The sequence below is a fragment of the Pan paniscus genome, chromosome 6 (genome assembly GCF_029289425.2).
Source record: "Pan paniscus chromosome 6, NHGRI_mPanPan1-v2.0_pri, whole genome shotgun sequence".
Classification (NCBI taxonomy): domain Eukaryota; kingdom Metazoa; phylum Chordata; class Mammalia; order Primates; family Hominidae; genus Pan; species Pan paniscus.
Window position 1 is genome coordinate 176232916 of NC_073255.2, and position 26759 is coordinate 176259674.

A 26759-nucleotide genomic window follows, 5' to 3' on the forward strand; every position below is an offset into this window, starting at 1 on the left:
TCTTACAAATAAGCATATCCTTACCATATGACCCAGCAATCCTCCTAGGTACCCAAGGGAAATGAAGACTTCTGTCCAGTCAAACACTTGTATTTGAACATTCATAGCAGCTGTATTCATAAGAGCGGAAATATCCATCAATTAGAAAGCAGATAAACAGGCCAGGTGTGGTGGCTCACCCCTCTAATCCCAGCACTTTGGGAGGCCGAGGCAGGCAGGTCACTTGAGGTCAGCAGTTCGAAACCAGCCTGGCCAACGTGGTGAAACCCTGTCTCTACTAAAAATACAAAAATTAGCTAGGCATGGTGGCAGGTGCCTATAATCCCAGCTACTTGGGAGGCTGAGGCAGAAGAATCACTTGAACCTAGGGGGGTGGAGGTTGCAGCAGTGAGCCGAGATTGCGCCATTGCACTCCAGCCTGGGTGACAGAGTGAGACCCTGTCTCAGAAAAAAAAAAAAAAGGATAAATTGTGATACATCTCTATAAAGGAAAGGATTACTGACACAAGCAGCAACATGAATACCTTTAAAACATGCTGAGCTAATAAATCAAAAGCTGAGCTAAAGGAATGAGACACAAAAGAGTACACATACTGTACAATCAATTCTCTATGTGAAATCCTAGAACAGGCAAAACTGGTTTCTAGGGACAGAAAGCAGGTTTGCCTGGGGCCGGACCTCAGGGAGGACCAAGGATTAATGGCAGAGAGGGAACTTTCTAGCGTGTTGGAAATCTTCCATATTTTGATTGGCAGTAGTTACATGGGTGCCTACATTTGTCAAAAGGCAGTCTTAAAATAGATACACTTTCTTCATTATGCCTCAGTAAATCTGATTGAAAATATATACACTTTTTTTTTTTTCCTGTTGGCAGTATGGACTCTTTTAGGCAGGGTAGCTCAAAATGTGGCTTCTGGACCACCAACCAGCATCAGAATTACCAGGAAAATTGGGAAAGACCTTGTTTGGGGACCCCCATCCCATGCCTGACCTACTGAAAAACCAAATATCCAGAGCTGCTCTTCTGTGGCCTGCGATCCGCTAGGCCAGCCTGAGTCAGAGCCCGGCCTCAAAAGCTCCACTACATAAGCTGGGGCTGGTGGTAATGTTGAGTGTCAGTTTCAAACAATAGCAGCTGGCAGTGCCTGGTGGGAAGAGACTAGAAGAAGTAGAGGAATTCCATGCAGACCAACCTACTGTGTAGCTCTTCTCTTCAAACTTCTGCTTGCAGAAAGCAAAGGTATGCTCTAAAGTAGAGGTTGAAACTCATGAGAATTTACCTTGGTGAAAGAAAGGGTTAGAAGCTATTTTTAAAAAGCAGTTGCAGGAAGCATTTCTGAAGTCAGAACTTCTCAACCCAGGCCGTACACCAGACTCTTGTGGACCTTTTAAAACATCTAATTTCTATTTTTATCAAAGGAGATATGAATATGGTGTTTTTTAAAAAGGTGGAGATGGTTTTAAGTTTGTAAATGTATGTTTAAAAAAAAAAAAAATCAGTCCTGACCAGGCACGGTGCCTCACGCTTGTAATTCCAGCACTTTGAGAGGCTAAGGCAGGAGGATTGCTTGAGCCCAGGAGTTCAAGCCCAACACAGGCAACAAAGGGAGATCCTGTCTCTACAAAATATTTAAAATCTAGCCAGGCACAGTGGCCTGTGCCCGTACTCCCAGCTGCTTGGGAGGCTGAGGCAGGAGGATCACTGGCGCCCAGGAGTTGAGACTGCAGTGAGCTGTGATCACACCACTGCACTCCAGCCCAGTCAACAGAGAGGGACTCTGTCTTTGAAAAAAGAAAAAGAAAAAAAAAAGTCTGCCTGCAGCCTAGTCTCGCTGTAAACTGATTCCTCTTTGGAGGGAGACATTTACAGAGTTTAAATTATATGCAGGCGAAATACACAATCTTGCGAGTACAGCTTGATGGGTTTTTATATATGTATGGTCATTCCTTGGTATCTACGGGGGATTGATTGCAGGACCCCCCCCCCCAATTTTTTTTTTTGAGACGGAATCTAACTGTTCCTCAGGTCTGAGTGCAGTGGTGTGATCTCGGTTCAGTGCAGCCTCCGCCTCTGCTTCCTGGGTTCAAGCGCCAAATCTGAGGGTGCACAAGTCTCTCATACAAAATGGTGTGGCATTTGCACATAACCTATGCATATCGTCTCTGTATACTTTAAGTCACCTCTACATTACTTATAACACCTGATACAATGTAAATGCTACGTAAACAGTTGTTACATTGTTTGTATATCATTTGTATTTTTTAAAATGATTTTCTCCCAAATATTTTAAACCCAAGGTTGGTTGAATTCACCGATGCAGAATCCATGGATAGGGAGGGCCAACGCCCAACTCCCACCCAGATCAAGATACGGACCATTTCCAGCACCCTAGAAAGTTCCCTGATGCTCCTTCCAAGCTAATAGTCCCCGCTTCTCAAGATAATCACTATTCTGACTTCGGACACCACTGGTTAGAACCACTTTAGGTGCTTTCTGTGGTTCCTTCTTGTATTTGTTTTCATAGTTCTAAATAATGTTTATACTGCTGTTTCTTGGCTTGCCAACTTGGGACAATAGTAGCTTTCTCGAATAGCAGACCAGACTTTCACTCAGTCGCCATCCTCACCAAGTAAAACAAAAATGTTCCAGATTTCCAGGCCCCGGGATCACTCCTACCACTACCTTGGCTTACTCAGATTGAATCCTGCACCTGGGAGGAGTCTGAGTACCTGCGGTGTGTGGTTGTTTTTTTTTTTTTTTTTTTTTTTGGAGATGTAATTTCTTTCTTGTTGCACAGGCTGGAGTACAATGGCACAATCTCGGCTCACCACAACCTCCACTTCCTGAGTTCAAGCGATTCTCCTGCCTCAGTCTCCCGAGTAGCTGGCATTACAGGCATGTGCCACCACACCCGGCTAATTTTGTATTTTTTAGTAGAGACGGGGTTTCTCCATGTTGGTCAGGCTGGTCTCGAACTCCCGACCTCAGGTGATCAGCCTGCCTTGGCCTCCCAAAGTGCTGGGATTACAGGCGTGAGCCACCGCGCCCGGCCTTTTTTTTTTTTTTTTTTTTTAAGATGGAGTCTTGCTCTGTCACCCAGGCTGGAGTGCAGTGGCACATTCTCGGCTCACTGCAACCTCCACCTCCGGGGTTCAAGTTATTCTTCTGCCTCAGCCTCCTGAATAGCTGGGATTACAGGTGCCTGCAGCTACACCAGGCTAATTTTTGTATTTTTAGTAGAGACAGGGTTTCAACCATGTTGGCCAGGCTGGTCTCGAACTCCTGACCTCAAGTGATCCCCCGCCTCGGCCTCCCAAAGTGCTGGGAGCACTTCGGTGTGAGCCACCGCACCCAGCATCACGTGCGTTTTTTAACCTCACAGGCGATTCCAGCCAGCACCTGGCCCTGGGGAGCCCTGAGCCTGTGGTACTTGGCCCTGAGGCTGGGAGGAGCTGAAAGGCTCCTGATGTCCCAGACACAGGATGTTTGCTGTGAGGAGCTTGGAAGTTAAAATAGAGTATGTTCTCAGACTGCCAGGTTAATTTGCAGTTGGAATAAGAAGCAAGCCGTGAGAATCACTAAAGTGTTTCTAAGATTTTTATTGCTTGTCAAGTACATCCTTTAGGGCTCCGCGTCTAAATATTTAAGATTCCAGCTTTGCTCTTATCAGAGCTCAAATGTGGCCACAGTTCTCCCACCCTTTGCCTGGTCATAATTCAGAACCAACTTATCATCATGGTTTGTTCTCATTCTCCTTCTCTTACTCCCAACCAGTGACACCCAGGCTTCTGCTTACAGCTGGAGGCACTGGCCACCTACCTTCCTTCCTTGGCTGGGAGCATCAACAGCCAAACCCCTTTACACGGCAGTCATCTTGATGAGTTGCTGGGGCCAAAGCCTGCCCTCCCTCCCTCTGTAAGCGGTATGGATTCCTTGTGGCCTTCTGAGCCTTCTCCTTGCTACTCAAGAGTTTCCAAATCAAAAGACTTGCAGCCTGTTCCTGTTTTTTAAAAGTATTTATAAAAGCTGAATGTCAATTTTCTACTTAGAGTTACAAATAGAAGCAGATGCTCTGGTTTGTTGATCAGCACGCTGTGTTCTTACAGGGGAAGTCAAAGAATCCGAAGTGTGCTTGGAGCATAGAACTAGCGCAAGAGGGCGCTAGTGAGGCGGTGCGGCGCGGGCGGCCAGGAGCTAGGGTTTGGAAACAGACTTCGGTTTGAGCCCTGAATCTGCCACTTAGAAGCTGTGTGCCCTTGGGAAGCAATAATAATACATTTACCAAAGTCAGACTAGATAACCCCAGCACTGAGGAGTTATCCACATCATCTCTTCGTCCTTCACAACAATAAATCTATAAGCTAGAAGTTACCATCTCCAGACTTACAGATGAGATTCCTGAGGCTTAAAAAAGTCAAAAAGGTACTCAAGGTATCATGATAGGGCCTGGGGGAGTTGAATGTAGTTTAGATTAACCCCAGGACCTACTACTTTATTTTTATTGCGTTTATTCAAAGGCAAAACCTGTAAGAGATGCCTAAAAATGATAATGGCTACCTTTCTAAAAAAAACTTTATTGAGATTTAATTTTCCCACAATAAAATTCACCAATTTCGGCTGGGTGCAGTGGCTCATGCCTGTAATCCCAGCACTTTGGGGGGCCGAGGGGAGTGGATCACTTGAGGTCAGGAGTTCGAGACCAGCCTGGCCAACATGGTGAAGCCCCATCTCTACCAAAAACACAAAAAATTAGCCGGCATGGTGGCAGGCACCTGTAATCCCAGCTATTCGGGAGGGTGAGGCAGGAGAATCACTTGAACCCTGGAGGTGGAGGCTGCAGTGAGCCAAGATTGTGCCACTGCACTCCAGCCTGGGTGACAGAGCGAGACTCCGTCTCAAAAAAAAATCAAATTTTAAGCATACAGTAAGTTGACAAATGTATCCCACCACTGCAATCATGATATAGAATAGTTCCATCTCCCCACAAATTCTCTCCTGGCCTCTCCCAATCCTCTCCTCAAACCTCTGGCCCCGGCAACCACTGATCTCTCTAGCATGAGCATTATCTTCTCTAGAACTTTATATAAATGGAGTTATTGGCATACAGACTTTTATGCCGACTTCCTTCCCTTAACACGATGCTGCTGAGACTCACCCGTGCTGTGTGCATCAGCACATCCCACCTTTTCACATTGAGTAGAATCCATTGTAAGGGTGCCCCGCCGCTTATCCACTTAAAGTCATGTGTTTATTTGCTTTTTGTATATCTTTTTGGTGAAGTGTCTATTCAGATCTTATATAGGGCCTGTAATTTTTTTTTTTTTTTTTTGAGATAGGGTCTTGCTCTGTCACCCAGGCTGGAGTGCAATGGCACAATCTTGGCTCATTGCAACCTCCACCTCCCACGTTCAAGTGATTCTCCTGTCTCAGCCTCCCAAGTAGCTGGGATTACAGGTACGCACCACCATACCCAGCTAATTTGTGTATTTTTTAGTAGAGACAGGGTTTCACCATGTTGGCCAGGCTGGTCTCGAACTCCTGACCTCGAGTGATCTGCCCACCTCAGGCTCCCAAAGTGGTGGGATTACAAGCATGAGCCATTGTGCCTGGCTGGGTCTGTACTCTTAACCCACACACTCTACCTGCGCATTTTTTTCCTTGAGTCTCATCTATTAAATGGAAATAAAAACGCAAGCATGGAAGAAGACTGCTGTTGTTCCGTCTGCCCTTCCCCCACTGTCTAGGGAACCCCCCCCTTCACACCTCTGCAATCACACGAATGTTTTAGTCAATGTGGACGTTTCCACACTGGTAACAGTGACAGCTTAGTGGTCCAGAGGCGGGTGCCTGAGCCTGTTTAAAACAATCCCAGTCCTTCCTTGGGACTAGTTTCTAGCTTGGACTGGCTGTTCTCTTGAACTGAGGATGTCACGGAAGTTGACAGCTGCTAGTGGCCATGTGCCGCCATGTTCTCCAGGAGCAGATAAAGCTGGCCACCGCAGAAGCGAGTGACCCAGGCACAGGAAGAGAGGTCGAGGCAGGACATGAGGAGCCCGGCTCCAGCCAGTCCCAAGCCCAGTTGTATCCCTACTCTTGGCCTCTCTAAGGCCCTCCTGAGTCTTCTAATCATTTCTCTTTCTTGCGTAGGCAGCTTGGAATTGGGTTTTTGTTACTAAAAGCCAAACTAACCCACTAATGTACTGGGTCATTGTGGGAATTCCATGCGCTCTATATGTAAACTGTTCACACACACTACCTGGGGCATGGCAGAGTCACCACAGATGTTGGCTACGACACTGCCAGGTGGCCAGTCCCAGCTAGAATGGCCAGGCACTGGGTCCTGCTGCCCTCACTTCACTCGGTGTCCTTGGATCCTCACAGCCTCACCCGGACTGTGTGTGCAAGGACCTTACGGGTTTGAGGCGAGGCTGGAGCTTGACTCGACAGGGGACAAAGAACAACTTAACACCCTGTGAAGTGGGAAATGCCATCTGTGAGAAAGACGCCACTGTGCAGAACTGACAGACCCAGCCTCTAGACTCTTCCTACAGATATTCAAGAAATGAATGATTTGGCCAGGCACAGTGGCTCATGCCTGTAATCCTAGCCCTTTGGGAGGCCGAGGCAGGTGGATCAGCTGAGGTCAGGAGTTCAAGACCAGCCTGGCCAACATGGCGAAACCCATCTTTACTAAAATACAAAAATTAGCCAGGCATGATGGCGGGTGCCTATAGTCCCAGCTACTCAGGAGACTGAGATGGGAGAATCGCTTGAACCCAGGAGACGGTGGTTGCAGTAAGCCAAGATTACACTACTGCACTCCAGCCCAGGCAGCTGAGGGAGACTCTACCTCCAAAAAAAAAAAAAAAAAAAAAATTCATCATTAGTTTGTTTGTTTGAGACAGAGTCTCGCTCTGTTGCCCAGGCTGGAATGCAGTGGCATGATCTCAGCTAACTACAACCACTGTCTCCCAGGTTCAAGCAATTCTCATGCCTCAGCTTCCTGAGTAGCTGGAATTACAGGCATGTACCACCACACATGGCTAATTTCTTGTATTTTCAGTACAGATGGGGTTTTGCCACATTGGCCATGCTGGTCTCCAACTCCTGACCTCAGGTGATCCACCTGCCTCAGCCTCCCAAAGTGCTGGGATTACAGGTGTGAGCCACCGCACCCGGCCATCATTAGTCATTTTTCTACGAGTTATTAGGCATAAATTGTGAAACATTCACAGGAGGGATTATGTGTTTGAGATCATCTCTGGTCCAGTTCTTTGCCTCTCCCTGCATCCATGCCCTTTGCCACCTGAGCCTGCAGCTCCATCTACTCCAGGACTGGCTGGACTCCCCCACCCCTGCCCACTGAGTTTGGCTGTTTCTGTGGCTCCAGCTAGTGGCCTGTTGGGGAAAGGATGGTGTGTCAGTTCTGACCTAGGCCTCAAAAGGCCTTGCGTGTTTCTTTTGGCTCTCTTGCCATTGTCATAAGACTATGCCTGCCTATCCCAGTAGCTGGAGGACAATGAAGGACACACGGAACAGGGCTGCTCCAGCCAAGGCCGGGCTAGAGAAGGCCACCCAAGCCAACTTGCAGATGTAGGGGAGCCCAGCTGAGATTGGTGGAGCCGGCCAAACAAACGTGTATTGTTCAGAAATGCAATTTTATTTATTTTTGAGATGGAGGTGTCTCACTTTGTCACCCAGACTAGAGTGCAGTGGTGTGATTGTAGCTCACTACAGCCTTGAACTCCTGGGCTCAAGTGATCCTCCCACCTGAGTAACTGGGACCACAGACATGTGCCACCATTCCCGGCTATTTTCTTTGGTATATACAGGGTCTTGCTTTGTTGCTCAGGCTGGTCTAGAACTCCTGGGTCCAAGAGATCCTCCTGCCTTAGCCTCCTAAAGTATTGGGATTAGAGGCGTGAGCCACTGCACTGGATCAGAAATGCAAGTTTAAATGAGATACCACCATACACCGATCGGTAGGCCTGAAAGTAAAAAGACAACACCAAGTGTTGGTGAGGACTTGTAGCACCTGGACTTTCATGCATTGTTGGTGGAAATAGAACATGATACACCTTCTTTGGGAAACATTTTGGCAATTTTTTTTTTTTTTTTGAGATGGAGTTTCGCTCTTGTTGCCCAGGCTGGAGTGCAATGGCGTGATCTCAGCTCACTGCAACCTCCACCTCCCAGGTGCAAGTGATTCTCCTGCCTCAACCTCCTGAGTAGCTGGGATTACAGGCATGTGCCACCACACCCGGCTAATTTTGTATTTTTAGTCGAGATGGTATTTCTCCACATTGGTCAGGCTGGTCTCAAACTCCCAACCTCAGATGATCCCCTCCCCTTCCCCCCCCCACCCCGCCCCGCCCCGCCTCGGCCTCCCAAAGTGCTGGGATTACAGGCGTGAGCCACCATGCCCCGCCTGGCAATTTCTTAAAAGGTGAACTATATACTTAGCACCTGACCCAGTGATCTAATCCCCAGGAATCCGGGAGAAATGAAAACACTTCCATACAAGTACTTGTACTGACATGTTCATAACAGCTTAATTCATAACCACCCCAGACTGGAGACAAGACTAATGTCTATCAACTGGTGAATGGATAAACACATTGTAGTACTGTGTGCCCATACAACAGAATGGGCTGCTCATATGTGCAACATGAATTTCCAGGAGCATTATGCTGCATGCAATGCGCATGCTCTGTGACTCCACTTCTACGAACTCTACAACAGGGAAGATGGATGTGGTGAAACACATCAGGACAGTGTCTGTCTCTGGAGTGGATGTGGGGTCATGGGGAAGGGCCTTGAGGGAGCTTTCTGGGGTGCTGTTAAGGGGAAACAGTTCAGATGGTTGGAGCAGGGAGAGACCAGGGCGTGCAGTTAGAGGCGAGGTTTGAAAGGTGGGCAAGGCCAAGTGGCAAGGGCCTTGTGTGCATGATCTGATTCGGCTGTTATCCTGAGCAGAGCAGCCAACACTCATGAGGGTTCCAGGCTGGGCCAGAGACTCAGTCTTCCTCTTTTTGCCCAAGCTGCCATCCCTCAAGACACTTAGTAGTTCCCTGCTTCCTCCCCAATTTCTGGCACGTGATGCTCTGGAAACGTAAAGCTTGCAGGGTAACATGAACCTCCTGGACCCCTGCCTCAGCACAGGAGGGGATGCAGATGTTGGTTGGGAATAGCGGACACAAAGGTGATGGGTTGGTTTCCCAGGACTATCGTAACAAAGTATCTCAGACTGGGTGGCTTAAACAACAGAATTTTTTTTCACCAACCTGATGCTTTTGTTTAAAAAAAAAAATTAAAAACAATTAAAAAAAACAAAAACCCAGAAATTTATTCTGTCACAGTTCTGGAAGTCAGAGTCCAAAACCAAGGCATGAGCAGGGCCATGTTCCCTCTGATGGTGCCGAGGAAGGATCTGTTTCTAGGCCTCTCTCCTGGCTACTGGTAGCATCAGGCATCCCTTGGCTGTCTTCTCCCTGTGTCTTTTTTACATGATGTGCTCTCTACGGGCATGTCTGCCTCTGTGTCCAAATTTCTACTTATTTTAAAGACAGAGTCTTGCTCTGTCGCCCAGGCTGGAGTGCAGTGGCACCGTCTCAGCTCACTGCAGCCTCCGTCTCCCAGGTTCGGGCGATTCTTGTGCCTCAGCCTCCTGAGTAGCTGGAATTATAGGCGTGTGCCACCACACCTGGCTATTTTTTTTTGTTGTTGTATTTTTAGTAGAGATTGGATCTCCCTATGTTGCCCAGGCTGATCTCGAACTCCTGTGAGCCTCCCACCTCAGCCTCCCAAAAGTGTTGGGATTACAGGTGTGTGCCACCACACCTGGCTTTTTCTTTCTTTTTTTTTTTTGTATTTTTAGTAGAGACTGGATCTTCCCATGTTACCCAGGCTGATCTTGAACTCCTGTGAGCCTCCCACCTCAACCTCCCAAAAGTGTTGGGATTACAGGTGTGAGCCACCATAGCCGACTTAATTTGTGTGTTTTATAACAACACTAGTCAAATTGGATTAGGGCCCAACCTAATGATCTCATCTATTTTTTAAATAGAGATATGATCTCACTATGTTGTCCAGGCTGGTCTTAGACTCCAGGGCTCAAGTGATCCTTCCCCTTCGGCCTCCCTAGTAGCTGGGACTACAAGCTTGCACCATAGTGCCTGGCACGACCTCATCTTAAAAGACCCCATTTCCAAATAAGTTCACATTAATAAGTATTGGGAATTAGGACTTCAACATTTTGGGGGACACAATTCAATCTATAAAAGCAGGCTCTATTTTAATATTATTTATTTATATGACCCTCATCTAGCAGTCTGTCAGCTTCAACTGACAACCATCAGCTGTGCAGATTATATTTCTTTTATAAGTGTATTGAGGCCGGCCATGGTGGCCCATGCCTGTAATCCCAGCACTTTGGGAGGCCGAGGTGGGCAGATCACCTGAGGTCAGGAGTTCAAGACCAGCCAGGTCATCATGGCAAAACGCTGTCTCTACCAAAAAATACAAAAAATAGTTAGGCATCAATCCCATTACTGGGTATATACACAAAGGATTATAAATCATGCTACTATAAATACACAAGCACACGTATGTTTATTGCAGCACTATTCACAATAGCAGACTTGGAACCAACCCAAATGTCCATCAATAATTGACTGGATAAAGAAAATGTGGCACATATACACCATGGAATACTATGTAGCCATAAAAAAGGATGAGTTCATGTCCTTTGCAGGGACATGGATGAAGCTGGAAACTATCATTCTCAGCAACTGTCACAAGCACAGAAAACCAAACACCGCATATTCTCACTCATAGGTGGGAATTGAACAATGAGAACACATGGACACAGAGAGGGGAACATCACACACTGGGGCCTGTTGGCGGGTGGGGGACTGGGGGAGGGATAGCATTAAGAGAAATACCTAATGTAAAAGTTGATGGGTGCAACAAACCAACATGGCACATACAAACCTATGTAACAAACCTGCACATTGTGCACATGTACCCCAGAACTTAAAGTATAAAAAAAAAAAAAAAAGCTGGGCATGGTGGTGCACACCTGTGGTCCCAGCTACTTGGGAGGCTGAGGCAGGAGGATCCCTTGAGCCCAGGGAGGTAGAGATTGGATTGAGTCAAGATTGTGCCATTGCACTACAGCCCGGGCAACAGAGCAAAAATAAGTGTATTGAATCTCTTGATTCATCTATTGAATAGGGCTCTCTTCTGGCCACCACGTTCTGAACCGAGGCTGGCTATTTAGACAGGCTGCAGCACACAGCAGAAGACTTCCTGTTTAAAAATGTCAGAATAATGCTGCTTCTCTCCAAATCTACCCCAAAGCAGTAAGGAGAACAAGCAGCAGCAATCCACATCTTGGCACTAAGGAAACTAGGAGACCTCTGAAACCCTCAGCCATGAAAGTATGAGGAAGGGATGCCAACTGCCCTGAATGTTAAACAGGTGTAAGGAGAGGGCACGTCCTGGAGGCAGCCAGCTGAGCATAATTCTCCAAAGTCAGTGACACGCCAGGGAGCAAAGCATGACAGGATGCTCAGGTAGGGACTTGCTCAGACCCAGGCAGGGAGCTGGAGTGAACACAGGAGGTGAGGCTGAATGCGGAGTCACACAGACAAGCCTTGTTTGAAGGAAGGAATCTGCAAGTGAGGTTGGACAGAGAGGAGCAACTGTCCACCATGGGCCTGCATCTGATGAGCTCAGCGGACAGGAGGAGTGAAGGTTATCCACTCACGTGAATGCTGCTCTCCTAGAGCATACATAGCCCAGGCCCTTCAACTCCTGACATCTGGTGGTCTAGACTTGCCTCATTCAAAGATGACTGATAGGCCAGGCACGGTAGCTCACACCTGTAATCGCAGCACTTTGGGAGGCCAAGGTGGGAGGATGGCTCGAGTCCAGGAGTTCAAGACCAGACTGGGCTACATAGTGAGACCTCATGTCTATAAAAAATACAAAACTTAGCCGGGTGGGTGGCTCATGCCTGTAATCCCAGCACTTTGGGAGGCCATGGTGGGCGGATCACTTGAGCTCCAAAGTTCAAGACCTCCAAAGTTCAACATGGCAAAACTTTGTCTCTACAAAAAATACAAAAATTAGCCAGGCATTGTGGCACACACCTTTAGTCCCAGATACTTAGGAGGCTGAGCCCAGGAGGCAAAAGTCATAGTGAGTCAGTATCATGCCACTGTCCTCCAGTCTGGGTGACAGAGCGAGACCCTGCCTCAAAACAAAACAAAAGCTATCACAGAGAGCCAGGCACAGTGGATGCAGCACAATTGAAAAGAAGTAATCCTGAAATCATAAAAAGGAAGAGCAAGAGAAAAAACGATACATTGGGATTGAGAAAAACAGTAAAGAACAAAGTAGAATAGACAAAAGTTAAAAATGAATACACAGAATATGATAGACATGAAGATCCAAGAAGTACTGTATACATTTAGTTAATATTCCTGGAGGCAAAAACAAAAATAATGGAACAGGAAAAAAAACTTTTTTTTTTTTTTTGAGATGGAGTCTTGCTGTGTTGCCCAGGCTGGAGTCTAGTGGTGTGATCTTGGCTCACTGCAACCTCTGCCTCCCAGGTTCAAGGGATTCTCCTGCCTCAGCCTCCCAAGTAGCTGGGACTACAGACCATGCCGGGCTAATTTTTGTATTTTTAGTAGAGACAGGGTTTCACCATGTCCGCCAGGCTGGTCTCAAACTCCTGATCTCAAGTGATCCACCCGCCTTGGCCTCCCAAAGTCTTGAGATTATAGGAGTGAGTCACTGGCACCTGGCCAGAGAAGATATTTAAAGAAATAAAATAAGGCAAGAGGGCTTTCTAAAAATAAAATGACTTGATCAACATGCTGATAAGGTATATACCAAGTCCTAGGAAAAAATGAAACAGTATTAGTCAGGGTTATCTAGAGGGACAGAACTAGATGTTTAGAGGATGTATGTGTAGATGAGAAGGAGTTTGTTTATTTTTTGAGATGGAGTCTTGCCCTGCTGCCCAGGCTGGAGTGCAATGGCACGATCTCAGCTCACTGCAACCTCCACCTCCCGGGTTCAAACGATTCTCCTGCCTCAGCCTCCCAAGTAGCTGGGATTACAGGTGTGTGCCACCACGCCTGGCTAATTTTTGTATTTTTAGTAGAGGCAGGGTTTCACCATGTTGGCCAGGCTGGTCTCAAACTCCTGACCTCGTCCGCCCACCACGGCCTGAGAGGGAGTTTAATGAGAATTGACTCGTACTATCACTAGGTTAAGTCCCATGATAGGCTGTCTGCAAACTGAGGAGCAAGGAAGCCAGTAGTGGCTCAGTCCAAGTCCCAAAACCTCAAAAATAGGGAAGCCGACAGTACAGCCTTCAGTCTGTGGCCAAAGGCCTGAGAGCCCCTGGCAAAACACTGGTATAAGTCCAAGAGTCCAAAAGCTGAAGAACTTGGAGTCTGATGTTCAAGTGCAGGAAGCATCCAGCACGGGAGAAAGATGAAGGCCAGAAGCCTCAGCAAGTCTGCTCTTTCCAACTTCTTCTGCCTTTTATCCTAGCCATGCTGGAGACTGATTAGATGGTACCTACCCATACTGAGGGTGGGTCTGCCTCTTCCAGTCCACTGACTCAAATATTAATCTCCTTTAGCAACACCCTTACAGACACACCCAGAACAATACTTTGCATCCTTCAATCCAATCAAGTTGACACTCAATATTAACTATAGCTGGGATTACAGGTGCCCACCACCAGGCCTGGCTAATTTTTGTATTTTTAGTAGAGATGGGGTTTCACCATGTTGGCCAGGCTGGTCTCGAACCCCTGAACTCAGGTGATCCACCCACCTGGGTCTCCCAAATTGCTGGTGTTACAGGCGTGGGCCACTGTGCCCAGCTGGTAATTCGGTTTAGATGAGGTCATGATGGAATTAGTGACCTTATAAGAGACACTAAAGAGCTTGCTCCTTCTCTCCATGCCACATGAGGACACAGTGAGAGGGTGGCCATCTGCAAGGCAAGAGAGCAGCCCTCACCAGGAACGGACCATGTGGACCCCCTGATCTCAGAATTCCAGCCTCCAGAACTGGAAGAAAATATATTTCTGTGATTTATGTTTACCTTGCACCCAGTCTATGGTACATTGTTATGGCACCATGAACAGCCAATGCAATATAAAAATTGTCACTATTACAACGACACAACATTCCCAAACTATAAGATACACACCCTACAGAGCAGACAGATTAAATAGTGAAATATTTTGCACAAAAATATGCAGACAGCAGTAAAACCAAACATATTTTCTCCTATCCATAAGTATAAAAACGGGCTAATCTTCCTATGAAGTCTTAGATTGAATAATGAAGCAAAACCAACATAAACTGTGACAAGAGACGAGATTCACCCAAACACAAAGAGATTCAGGATGGTTCATCCCTTCCTCCTCCTTTCCACTAAGGGGAATTAAGCATTTCGTATGGGCTGGCACTATTTCTATTTTTTTTTTTTTTCGAGTTGGAGTCTCTCATTCTTTCACCCAGGCTAGAGTGCAGTGGTGCAATCTCAGCTCACTGCAATCTCTGCCTCCCATGTTGAAGTAATTCTCCTGCCTCAGCCTCCCGAGTAGCTGGAATTACAGGTGCCCACCATTGTGCTGGGCTAATGTTTTGTATTTTCAGTAGAGACGGGGTTTCCCCATGTTGGCCAGGCTGGTCTCGAACCCCTGACCTCAGGTGATCCGCCTGCCTCAACCTCTCAAAGTGCTGGGATTACAGGCGTGAGGCTGGGCTGGCATCATTCTAAGCACCAAGGGTGGATTCATGCATAGACAAATCCTGTCCTCATGGAGCTTACGCATAATCAAGCACACAGATGATTTCAAAGCAGGTGATTTCAGCCATGGAAGGAGATGAAGAGGGAAGGAGAAGTGACAGGTGGGCTTGAGAAACAGCTAGAGGGGAGTGAGTCCAGGGAAGAAGGGACATGAGGCCTGACAGGTGGCAGGGGACCAGATCTGACGTTCTGGAATCATCGGCTTATTGATGGTATTTAATGCTGTGAGACAGGGTGAAATCACAGGGGGCAGATGGATCGAGGGTTCTTAACCACTTTTGGTTTCACAGACCCCTTTGGTAATCTGGCGAGGCCTATAGAGTCCTTCCTAAATTATATATATGTGTGTGTGTATATATATATATATACGTGTATATATATACGTATATACACGTATATATATACGTATATACGTGTATATACGTATATATACGTATATACACGTATATATATACGTGTATATACGTATATATACGTGTATATACGTATATATATACGTGTATATACGTATATATATACGTGTATATACGTATATATATACACGTGTATATATACGTATATATACGTGTATATACGTATATATATACGTATATATACGTGTATATACGTATATATATACGTATATATACATATACATATATACATATACGTATATATGTATATATACATATACATATATACATATACGTATATATGTATATATACATATACGTATATATATACATATACATATACACGTATATATATACATATACATATATGACAGAGTTTTGCTCTTTAAGTTTTATTTTTTATTTTTTTGAGACGGAGTTTCACTGTTATTGTCCAAACTGCAGTGCAATGGCACAATCTCGGCTCACTGCAGCCTCCGCCTCCTGGGTTCAAGCAATTCTCCTGCCTCAGCCTCCCGAGTAGCTGGGATTGCAGGCACACACCACCACACCCGGCTAATGTTTTGTATTTTTAGTAGAAACGAGGTTTCCATGTTAGCCAGGCTGTTAGCCAGGCCGATCTTAAACTCCTGACCTCAGGTGATCCGCCCGCCTCGGCCTCCCAGTGCTGGGATTACAGGCGTGAGCCACCATGGCCAGTCTAAAATATTTTTAAAGTTGTGATACAGTTGATAGTGTTGCTACAAACTTAGAGGCTCAAAACAACGCAAAATTTGTACCTTTCCACTGGGGAGGCCAAAAGTCTGCAGTCTCACTGAGCCTAAATCAGGGTGCCAGCAGAGCCACGTTCCCCCTTGGAGGCTTGAGGGGAGAATCCATTCTTTGCATTTTCCAGGGTTTTTTTTTTTTTTTTTTTTTAAGAGAGAGTCTCCCTCTGTCGCCCAGGCTGGAGTGCAGTAGCTCAGTCTCGGCTCACTACAACTTCTACCTCCTGGGTAGAGAATCAAGTGATTCTCGTGCCTCAGCCTCCTGAGTAGCAGGGATTACAGCTAATTTTTTGTATTACGGAGTTTTGCCACGTCAGCCAGGCTGGTCTCGAATTCCTGACCTCAAGTGATCCGCCCTCCTCGGCCTCCCAAAATGCTGGGATTACAGGCGTGAGCCACCGCGCCCAGCCTCTTTTTCAGCTTCTGGAATCTTCCTGCAGTCCATAGCTCCTGGTCCCCTCCTCCTTCAAAGCCAGAATGTAGCATCTTTGAGTCCTCCCTCCTCCTCCGACCATCGGCTTCTGACACCCAAACTCCTCCTCCTCCGACATCGGCTTCCGACATCCAACCTCCACCTCCACCCCCTGACCTGCCTGCCTCCCTCTTATAAGGACGCTTGTGATTACGTTGGGTACACCTGGGTAACCCAGGCTCATCTCATCTGAAGATCCTTAATTTAATCACAGTAATCCTAGGAAAAAAGGATTTTTTAAAGCAAAAATTAATTAATTTTAAAAGAAAACTGCCTTTGGTCAGTGACAGCCTCTTCGGGTTGGTCCTCAGCTCTTTTGACAGGACCTGCTAGACTCTGAGCACTTCCTTGCCTTCCCTGCCAAACACATCAGTGGTGTTTACTCCAGAGCTTAGATGACAGAAAGTCCTTATTCTTTTAATGAAGTCAGCATAACGTTAAAACCCAATAAAATAGCATTTGAAAGAGATAGTTTCAGATCAAATACATTTTAAATAGTCATGTGTCACTTAACAACAGGGAAATGTCTAAGAAATTTGTTGTTAGGCGATTTTATCATTGTGCAAACATCATTTAATTACACGAACCTATAGGTTAGAGCCTCCTACCGACCTGGGCCATATGGTATGGCCTATTACTCCTAAGCCACAAACCTGTACAGCATGTTACTTGTGCAAGTTGATCATATGACTTGGGTCATTCTTTTTTTTTTTTTTTGAGACAGAGTCTCGCTCTGTCACCCAGGCTGGAGTGCAGTGGTACGATCTCAGCTCACTGCAGCTTTCACCACCTGGGTTTCAGCCATTCTCGTGCCTCAGCCTCCCAAGTAGCTGGGATTACAGGCGCCCACCACCACACACTGCTAATTTTTGTATTTTTAGTAGAGACCGGGGGTTTCACCATGTTGGCCAGGCTGGTCTTGAACTCCTGACCTCAAGTGATCTGCCCACCTCGGCCTCCCAAAGTGCTGGGACTACAGGTGTGAGCCACCGCACCCAGCCTTTTGAATTGGGCCATTCTTGTCAGACCCAGTTAAAACAGTTGAGAAGCTAGGGGGAAAAAGCACTTAGGGCACATAACACAGCTCCAAGAATGTAATTCTCTGCAAGCCTGGCTGCCGAAGCTGCCTGCTGCCACCTGAAACCAGTTTTATCTAATGGCTTCTGAAACAACCTGCTGCAGCTCTAAATCTAGTTTTACCTACTGAAGCCACTTACCAATCAGAGCGTGCCAGCTCCCCAACACTCTACGAGTGCTAATGGACTTCGTGGAAAAACAATGCATAACATTTCTCCTTTCTTTTCTTGTCAGACAGACAGGTCTGGCTCTGTCACTCAGGCTGGAGTGCAGGCGTACAATCATGGCTCACTGCAGCCTCAACCTCCTAGGCTCAAAGGATCCTCCATCTTCAGCCTCCCAAGCAGCTGGGACTACAGGCTGGGGGCCACCACGCCCAGCTTATTTTTTATTTTTTTGTAGAGATGGGGTCTCACCATGTTGTCCAGGCTGGTCTCAAACTCCTGGGCTCAAGCGATCCTCCTGCCTCTGCCTCCTAAAGTCCTGTGATTACAGGTGTGAGCCACCACACCTGGCCAACATTTCTCCTTTTTATAAAACCTCCTCTTTGTTCTTTGGACATATTGAAGACCAGTCAGTCTGTTTGTATGCCTGAAGTTGCAATTCTGGTATCCCAAATAACATGAGAAATTTAGAGATTTGTCTCTATATTTTAATTTTGACTCCAATATACTGCACTGAATACTGTTGGCAACTGTAACACAATGGTAAGTATTTGTGTATCTAAACATAGAAAAAGTACAGTAAAAATATGGTGTAAAAGATAAATAGGCTGGGCGCAGTGGCTCACGCCTGTAATCCCAGCTACTCGAGGCTGAGGCAGGAGGATTGCTTGAACCTGGAAGGCGGAGGTTGCAGTGAGCCGATTGCACCACTGCACTCCAGCCTGGGTGACAGAGCAAGACTCCTTCTTAAAAAATAATAATAATAAATAAAATAAAGTTTTTAAAAAGATAAATAGTGCTTGCTTCAGCAGCACATATACTAAAATTGGAACAATACAGAGATTAGCATGGCTGCTGTTTAAAAATTAAATTTAAAAAAATTGGACGGGCACAGTGGCTCATACCTGTAATACCAGCGCTTTGGGAGGCTGAGGCGGGTGGATCATGAGGTCAGGAGTTCAAGACCAGCCTGGTCAAGATGATGAAACCCCATCTCTACTAAAAATACAAAAATTATCCAGGTGTGGTGGCGAGCACCTGTAATCCCAGCTACTCGGGAGGCAGAGGCAGAGAATTGCTTGAACCTGGGAGGTGGAAGTTGCAGTGAGCCGAGATCGCACCACTGCATTCCAGCCTGGGTGACAGAGGGACACTCCGTCTCAAAAAAAAAAAAAAAAAAATTGTTGGGTGTGGTGGCTCACGCCTGTAATCCCAGCACCTTGGAAGGCAGAGGTGGGTGGATCACCTAAGATCAGGAGTTCAAGACCAGCCTGGCCAACATGGTGAAACCCTGTCTCTACTAAAAATACAAAAATTAGCCCAGCATGGTGGCGGGCACCTATAATCCCAGCTACTCGGAGGCTGAGGCAGGCGAATCACTGGAACCTGGGAGGTGGAGGTTGCAGTGAGCAGAGATTGTGCCACTGCACTCCAGCCTGGGTGACAGAGTGAGGCTCGGCTTCAAAAAATTAAAAATGGTACTCTTGTATGGGGCACTTATAGGACTGGAAGTTGTTCTGGGTGAGTGGGGAGTGACTGTGAAGGTTTAGGACATTACGCTATTGGAGACTTTATAAACACTGCACACTTGGGCTACACTAATTTATGAAAAGTCATTTTCTTTCAATAATAAATCTTAGCTTACTGTAACTTCATAAATTTTTTTAACTTTTTGACTTTTTTGTAATAACACTTAGCTTAAAACACAAATATTATACACCTGTACAAAAATATTTTCTTCCTCTATATCCTTATTCTTTTTTTTTTTTTTTTTGAGACGGAGTCTCCCTCTATCACCCAGGCTGGAGTGCGGTGGCACGATCTTGGCTCACTGCAAGCTCCACCTGCCAGGTTCACGCCATTCTCCTGCCTCAGCCTCCCGAGTAGCTGGGACTACAGGCGCCCGCCACCACGCTTGGCTAATTTTTTTTGTATTTTTAGTAGAGACAGGGTTTCATCCTGTTAGCCAGGATGGTCTCGATCTCCTGACCTTGTGATCCGCCCGCCTCGGCCTCCCAAAGTGCTGGGATTACAGGCGTGAGCCACTGTGCCCGGCCTATATCCTTATTCTTTAAGCTTTTTTCTATTAACAATTTTTTTTGTTTGTTTTTGTTTTTGAAACGGAGTCTCACTCTGTCACCCAGGGTGGAGTGCAGTGGTGTAATCTTGCCTCACTGCAACCTCTGCCTCCCGGGTTCAAGCGATTCTCCTGCCTCAGCCTCCTGACTAGCTGGGATTACAGGCACCCACCACCACGCCTGGCTAATGTTTGTTTTTGTTTTTTTTGAGACGGAGTCTTGCTCTGTCGCCCAGGCTGGAGTGCAGTGGCGCGATCTTGGCTCACTGCAAGCTCTGCCTCCTGGGTTCACGCCATTCTCCTGTCTCAGCCTCCCGAGTAGCTGGGACTACAGGTGCCTGCCACCACGCCCGGCTAATTTTTTGTATTTTCAGTAGAGATGGGGTTTCACCGTGTTAGCCAGGCTGGTCTCGAACTCTTGACCTTGTGATCTGCCCACTGTGGCCTCCCAAAGTGCTGGGATTACAGGGGTGAGCCACTGCGCCTGGCCATATTAACAATTATCTTGATGAATTCAGAAGTCCCACAGGGACTTACAAAGCCATTTTTAAATTGTTTGATATTTCAGACAAAATCAGTTTTATTTTTATTATTTTATTATTATTTATTACTATTATTTTTATTGTTAGTTTTTTAGTTATACCTTCTGGGATGGGAGACAGTTTTAAAAGTTAACAATTGTCTTGGATGTTGCTGTTTTTAACTCAGTAAGTACTTCTGTTCTGCCAGTGCTGCACTGAGCACTGGAACTGGGAGAGCAGGTAGCATAGCACTGGACACAGCATAAACAGAGACATATTTCTCTTCCCCTTCAAACTGGCTGGCCCTGTAACCAATAAAATGTGGCCCATGTGACACTGGGTGACTTCTGAGGCTAGCCCTCCAGAGATCTAGCTTATGTGGTCCTTTATTTGGGAATGCTCCTTCTCGTAATCCATCTGCCATGCTATGAGGAAGTCCAAGCAGCCATATGGAGAGCCGCAGGTGCAGGAGAACTAAGGCCCCAGCTAGGAGCCTGCACCGCATTGCTGGCTGAGCAAGTCAGGCCATTTTGGACTTTTCAGCCATTCCAGGGCTCCATCCAATACCATCTAAAGCAGAACTGCCTGGTCAATCCATAGAATGAAGGGGGAAAAACAGTTGTCTGGGGCAAATAGTTGTTGCTAAGTTTGGGGACAATTTGTTATAAAGCAGGCCGTGCACCGTGGCTCACGCCTGTAACCCCAGCACTTTGGGAGGCCGAGGCAGGCGGCTCACCTGAGGTCAGGAGTTCGAGACCAGCCTGGCCAACATAGTGAAACCCCATCTCTACTAAAAATACAAAAATTAGCTGGGCATGGTGGTAGATGCCTATAGTCCCAGCTACTCAGGAGGCTGAGGCAGGAGAATCATTTGAACCCAGGAGGCGGAGGTTGCGGTGAGCCGAGACAGTGACACTGTGCTCCAGCCTGGCGACAGAGCGAGACTCGGCCTCAAAAAAAAATTTTTTTTTTTGTTATAAAGCAACAGATAACCAAGGGAGTCGATTATCACAAGTGTAAAACAACTTGGTACCTCCTTTCTCCCTCACTCCACCTGATGGCTTCCCACTCCGCTGCCACTAATACCTTTCTAGATTCCTCTACTGCGTGCTGGGATGGAAAGAGTGCGGCCTTTGGAGTCAGATAGCAAGTGGGTTTCATTCTAGACCTTCCACTTTCTAGCTGGGTAACACTGAGTACAACACTTCCCTTCTCTAAAAGGTACTGAGAAGGCTAGGTAAGGTTCTGTATACTCATAACCTACAGATGTGTCATTTCTCCAGGCACAGATCCTGGGAACACATGGCAGGGGATGGGGGCGGTAACATACACAGCTTCCTGCCCACATAGGATGTATTTTGATTGGCGCCTGCCCCACGCGAGCCACCCATTTCACATCCAGCCAGGGAATTTCCATGTCCTTTTTTTTTTTTTTTTTGAGACGGAGTCTTGCACTGTCACCCGGGCTGCAGTGCAGTGGCGCAATCTCGGCTCACTGCAACCTCCGCCTCCTGGGTTCAAGCAATTCTCCTGCCCCAGCCTCCCGAGTAGCTAGAATTACAGGCACCCACCACCACGCCCAGCTAATTTTTTGTGTTTTTAGTAGAGACGGGGTTTCACCATGTTGGCCAGGCTGGCAGGCTGGTCTCGAACTCCTGACCTTGTGATTCGCCCACCTCGGCCTCCCAAAATGCTGGGATTACAGGCATGAGCCACCGTGCCCGGCCTCCATTTCCCTTTTTGTTATTACTTTCAGGAGTGTGAGAAGGCAGGGATAGCATTAGGAGAAATTTCTAATGTAGATGACAAGTTGATGGGTGCAGCAAACCACCATGGCATGTGTATACCTATGTAACAAACCTGCACGTTCTGCACATGTACCCCAGAACTTAAAGTATAATAATACTAATGAAAAATACAGTGTGAGAAATTTCTCCCATCTAGGACTCTCCATCCCATTCTCCCAGACGGCCCATTACTGGTTCAAATGCACCAATAAGGATTTCTGTTTGGGAGGGATCTGGGTGCATGGTCTGACTTTAGAGGGAAGGCTGGCTTGCAAGGGCCAGTTGAGTGCGTGCTCAGCACCAAGCCAACACGCAGGCCCAGGCTCCTGCTGTTTGGAGGTCTAGCTGGACTCAAGGAACTACACAACTCTGTCAGCCACATCCTCCAGCCTGAAGGTCTTCACTGCACCCCAGCATGGAGACATCTTCAGGTTGATCGTCTCTGCAGCTGTGGGTAGAAGAGCTGCCTGGAACCTGCCTGCATTTCTCTGATTTCCTTTCTCACTCAGACTCCTCAGCTTCCACCTACCAAGCTGGGGTGCTCTCCTGGCTTCTCCTGCCAGGTGGCCCTGTCCTCTCTGCCTTGTCTCACCCTTGGGCATCAGCGTGCCAGGGGTTGGCCAGCCCACATGCGGGATCTCCACCCAGAACCTTCCTGTCTGCCAACCCTTTGCCAACTCTCAGGGTGGGGAAGGAAAACCTTGCTCTCCCTTCCTTCCAGGGCTGACCGCTCCTTTTCCTTGGTTAATTTTCCAGAGGCTGCCGGTAGGCTGTGTCCGATGTACACCCAGCTGCCTGAAATAGAATTCACAGCAATGACGTTATCCCTGCCAAGTCCCACTGCCACTGAACAACGGCAGACTCATTTCCATGAGCCGGAATGAGAACCCAGATTGGAATCCGCTGTGGTTGTTAACCCTGTCTTTTTCCTCTAGGGGGAAATTGTCATTTTAATGAAACCAAGGCACAGAAATGCTAAACAACCATCCCAATGTCATCAAACCGATCATCCACAGAAGCTGGAGACTAATATTGGCACTCAGGCCTGAGGCCATAGAAAATCTCCTTTCCCTCGGATGCATCTTCCTGGGTTGAAGTCCAGCTCCTAGGCTCGCTCATGTGGCCCCCTTGAGCAGAGCATGAAGACCTGGATAACTGGGTCCAGGAAGAGGCTGCCCAAGCTCTCAACTGGCCTCCCCTGTAGGGGGTGCTGCATCTGCCTGGCAGGCTGAGGACCAGGCAGAGCCCAGATCACTGGGTCCCCTTGGCACAGACCCAGGGTCTTGGAGTGCTGCAGTTTGCAGCCACCAGCGTGCCTTCCTCCAGGGCCCCACAGTTGATATCCAGATTGTCCTCGCCGTCCTCAGGGAGTCTGGGAAAGGATGGGAGGGGAAAGAGGAGAGGTGTTTAGGGTGCCGGGGCCTTGCTTCCCAGCCAGACCCTCCAGCCTGTGTGCCTGTCACCTCTACCGGCCTGGGCACTGAGTGAGTCACTGCACTGGTCAGCCACGTGGCACTGGATGAATCCCCAAACCTCCCTGGGCAGCTGACCCCGCATCTGTAAAATGGGGGTGACAACCCTGCTTGGGTGAACGTGCTGGGAACCCAAATAGAGTGAAGCGACAGGGTCTAATCAGGCACCAGGCCACGAGCATGGGCGTGGGTTGCTTTCCAAGTGGCATTCCAGGCTAGGGGAGCAGCAAGGAGGTGGAGTCTGGGGAGAAATGGAGGATCCAGAACAGCAGAGGAGGGAGAAAAGCCCGTGGTCACTCACAGCTGGGGCGGGAGGGGGGCCTCGTCGATCCAGTGCCAGCCCTGGGGGCCTCGCCAGGCCCCCACCCAGGAGTGCCTGGAGACTGGGTATCTGCCCAGGAAGTCCTGAGGGAGAAAAGTAAGCTGGTCACTCCCCTGGACACTGGCGTGGCTTACCTGGGGCGTACGGATTCCCTGGGGCTTCCACAGGATCCCAGCTGGCCAATCCAGAAGGATCTGCTCAAGCCAGCGCTTGCAGAACAAAAAAACCTTGAAAGCTGGATTGGATGCCTGCTGGGTGCCAGGTTCTGTGCTCAGGGCTGGGGGCCAAAATGAGGGTGACCCCGTCTCAGCCAAAGGGATGTGAATGCCAAACACCACTAAGCGATGCTCAGTGGGCATTGAGTGGGCAAAGAAACAAGGAAGCTCAGAAAGCGAGGGAGGTGGTCAGGCACGGTGGCTCATGCCTGTAATCCCAGCACATTGGGAGGCCGAGGCTGGCAGATTACCTGAGGCCAGGAGTTCGAGACCGGCCTGTCCAACATAGTGAAACCCCGTTTCTATTAAAAAAAAAAAAATTAGCTGGGCATGGTGGCGGGCGCCTGTAATCCCAGCTACTTGGGAGGCTGAAACAGGAGAATCGCTTGAGCCCAGGAGACAGAGGTTGCAGTAAGCCGAGACTGCGCCACTGCATTCCAGCCTGGGCTGACAAGAGGGAAACTCTATCCCAAAATAATAATAATAATAATAATAATAATAATAATAATACACGCAGATGTGCAGGAACAACAAAAACCAAAGTAAGTATGCTGGAGAGGTACTAGAGGAGACTTTTTTCTTTTAAATATTTGCCCTCAATGTCACACTATTTTTAACAATGAATTAAAGCAAAAAAGACAATGTTTTAAAGTATATATTTAAGATTTTTTTTTTTTTTGAGATGGAGCCTTGCCCTGTCACCCAGGCTGGAGTGCAGTGGCACGATCCTGGCTCACTGCAGCCTCCACCTCTCAGGTTCAACCGATTCTCCTGCCTCAGCCTCCTGAGAGGCTGGAACTACAGGCATGCACCACCACACCCAGGTAATTTTCGTATTTTTAGTAGGGAAGGGTTTCGCCATGTTGGCCTAGGCTGGTCTTGAGCTCCTGGCCTCAAGTGATCTGTCCATTTTAGCCTCCCAAAGTGTAGAATTAGTGGTGTGAGCCACTGTACCCGGCCAAGATTTTTTTTTTTTTTTTGAGACAAGAGTCTCACTCTGTTGCCCAGGCTGGAGTGCAGTGGCGCGATCTCGGCTCACTGCAAGCTCTGTCTCCTGGGTTCACGCCATTCTCCTGCCTCAGCCTCCCGAGTAGCTGGGACTACAGGCGCCCGCCACCATGCCTGGCTAATTTTTTGTATTTTTAGTAGAGATGGGGTTTCACCGTGTTAGCCAAGATGGTCTCGATCTCCTGACCTTGTGATCCGCCTGCCTCGGCCTCTCAAAGTGCTGGGATTACAGGCGTGAGCCACCGCGCCCGGCCAAGATTTTTTAACTTGGAAAAAAAAGTTTAAATCTTTTAAGTCCCAGGGTGGGGACGTGGTGGAGGGGGCAGTGATGCCGGCACAGCCCGCATCAGCTTGTTCTTTCTGAAATGTCGTTTGGTGCTATGTGACAAGAGCAGCACCACCACTCCTGCTCAAATGGGTGATTTCACTGAGAAATAAATCCAAGAATATAAAGGGAAAAAAATGAACTTATCTAAAGATAACACGGTGCTATTTGTGAAGAAAAACTGGAAACTCCCCAAACGCTCAGCAATTGAGAAATAACAAGGTAAATTATAGGATGTCAACATGATGGAAAATTATAGTGCTATTAAAAATGACAAGTGTATAGAAAATGTCATTATGCAGGAAAATGTAAATATGAAATCACGCCATGTAAAAAAAAAAAGACTACACTAGCAAGTACATATCACTCACAACAATGTCAAGAAGCACATATTCACACTGAGGCAGGTTAGGAGCAGAGCGGTATAAATGAATTTCGCATATGCTCAGTTCTTCTTCCCTAAGAAAATGGTTTAAGTCAACAAAGACAAGCCCTGGGAATTAGAGTGATGATTGTCCTGTTGCTGCCGCCTCCTCCATCCTTCAGAACTGATTTAAAGGTTGCTTTTTTAACGGACACTGGGCTGACCCTCTCCAAGGTGAAATAGGTGCTCCTCCCTCCCCTTGGTTTCCACAACTTTCACAGAATAGAGCTGTCTCTTTTTTATTTTTATTTTTTTAATTTTTATTTTTGAGACGGAGTCTCGCTCAGCCACCTAGGCTGGAGTGCAGTGGCACAATCTCGGCTTACTGCAACCACCGTCTCCCGGGTTCAAGGAATTCTCCTGTCTCAGCCTCCCAAGTAGCTGGGATTACAGGCACCTGTCATGACGCCCAATTTAGTAGAGATGGGGTTTCACCATGTTGGCCAGGCTGGTCTTGAACTCCTGACCTCAGATGATTCACCCACCTCGGCCTCCCAAAGTGCTAGGATTACAGGTATAAGCCACCGCACCCAGCCTCTCTTTTTTATTTTTTAAGAGACAGGATCTCACTACGTTGTCCAGGCTGGCCTTGAACCTCTGGGCTCAAGCGATGCTCCCACCTCAGCCTCCGAAGTAGCTGGGACTGCTGGTGCGTGCCACCACTCATGTGCTGCCTTCTAATGGCTTGCCTCCTTGTCACTTTCCTGTATTAGTTGGTGAACCTGGTGCGGGCCAGGAGCTTGTCTCACTCAACATCGCACTATGATAACCCAGCGCACAGTAGGTCAGCTCAGTGAAACTGCCTCCCCGCGCTCACTGCCAAAAATCAGCAAGAGCCACAGTGAGACCAGGCCATCAGGCCACTGTGTATCCCAGAAGTGTCACGGA

At 47.5% G+C, this 26759-nt stretch overlaps 1 protein-coding gene and 1 non-coding gene across 3 annotated transcripts in view; one reads left to right on the top strand and one right to left on the bottom strand.

Annotated features, from left to right (window-relative positions):
- Positions 1 to 15629: 15629 nt before the first annotated feature.
- The window catches only part of KLRG2 (killer cell lectin like receptor G2), a 38806-nt gene continuing 27676 nt past the window's right edge, over positions 15630 to 26759 (bottom strand). For both annotated transcript variants that reach the window (XM_034965083.3, XM_003813405.7), the window contains 2 exons: positions 23879 to 23982; positions 15630 to 23477 (listed from right to left, as the gene is read on the bottom strand). In XM_034965083.3, the coding sequence (XP_034820974.1) occupies positions 23357 to 23477; positions 23879 to 23982 (225 nt within the window). In that variant the 3' untranslated portion in view covers positions 15630 to 23356. The remainder of the gene's footprint in view (positions 23478 to 23878; positions 23983 to 26759) is intronic.
- Positions 18517 to 18620, top strand: LOC117981284 (U6 spliceosomal RNA). Its single transcript, XR_004672758.1, has one exon. It is a non-coding gene; the product is annotated as a U6 spliceosomal RNA (small nuclear RNA).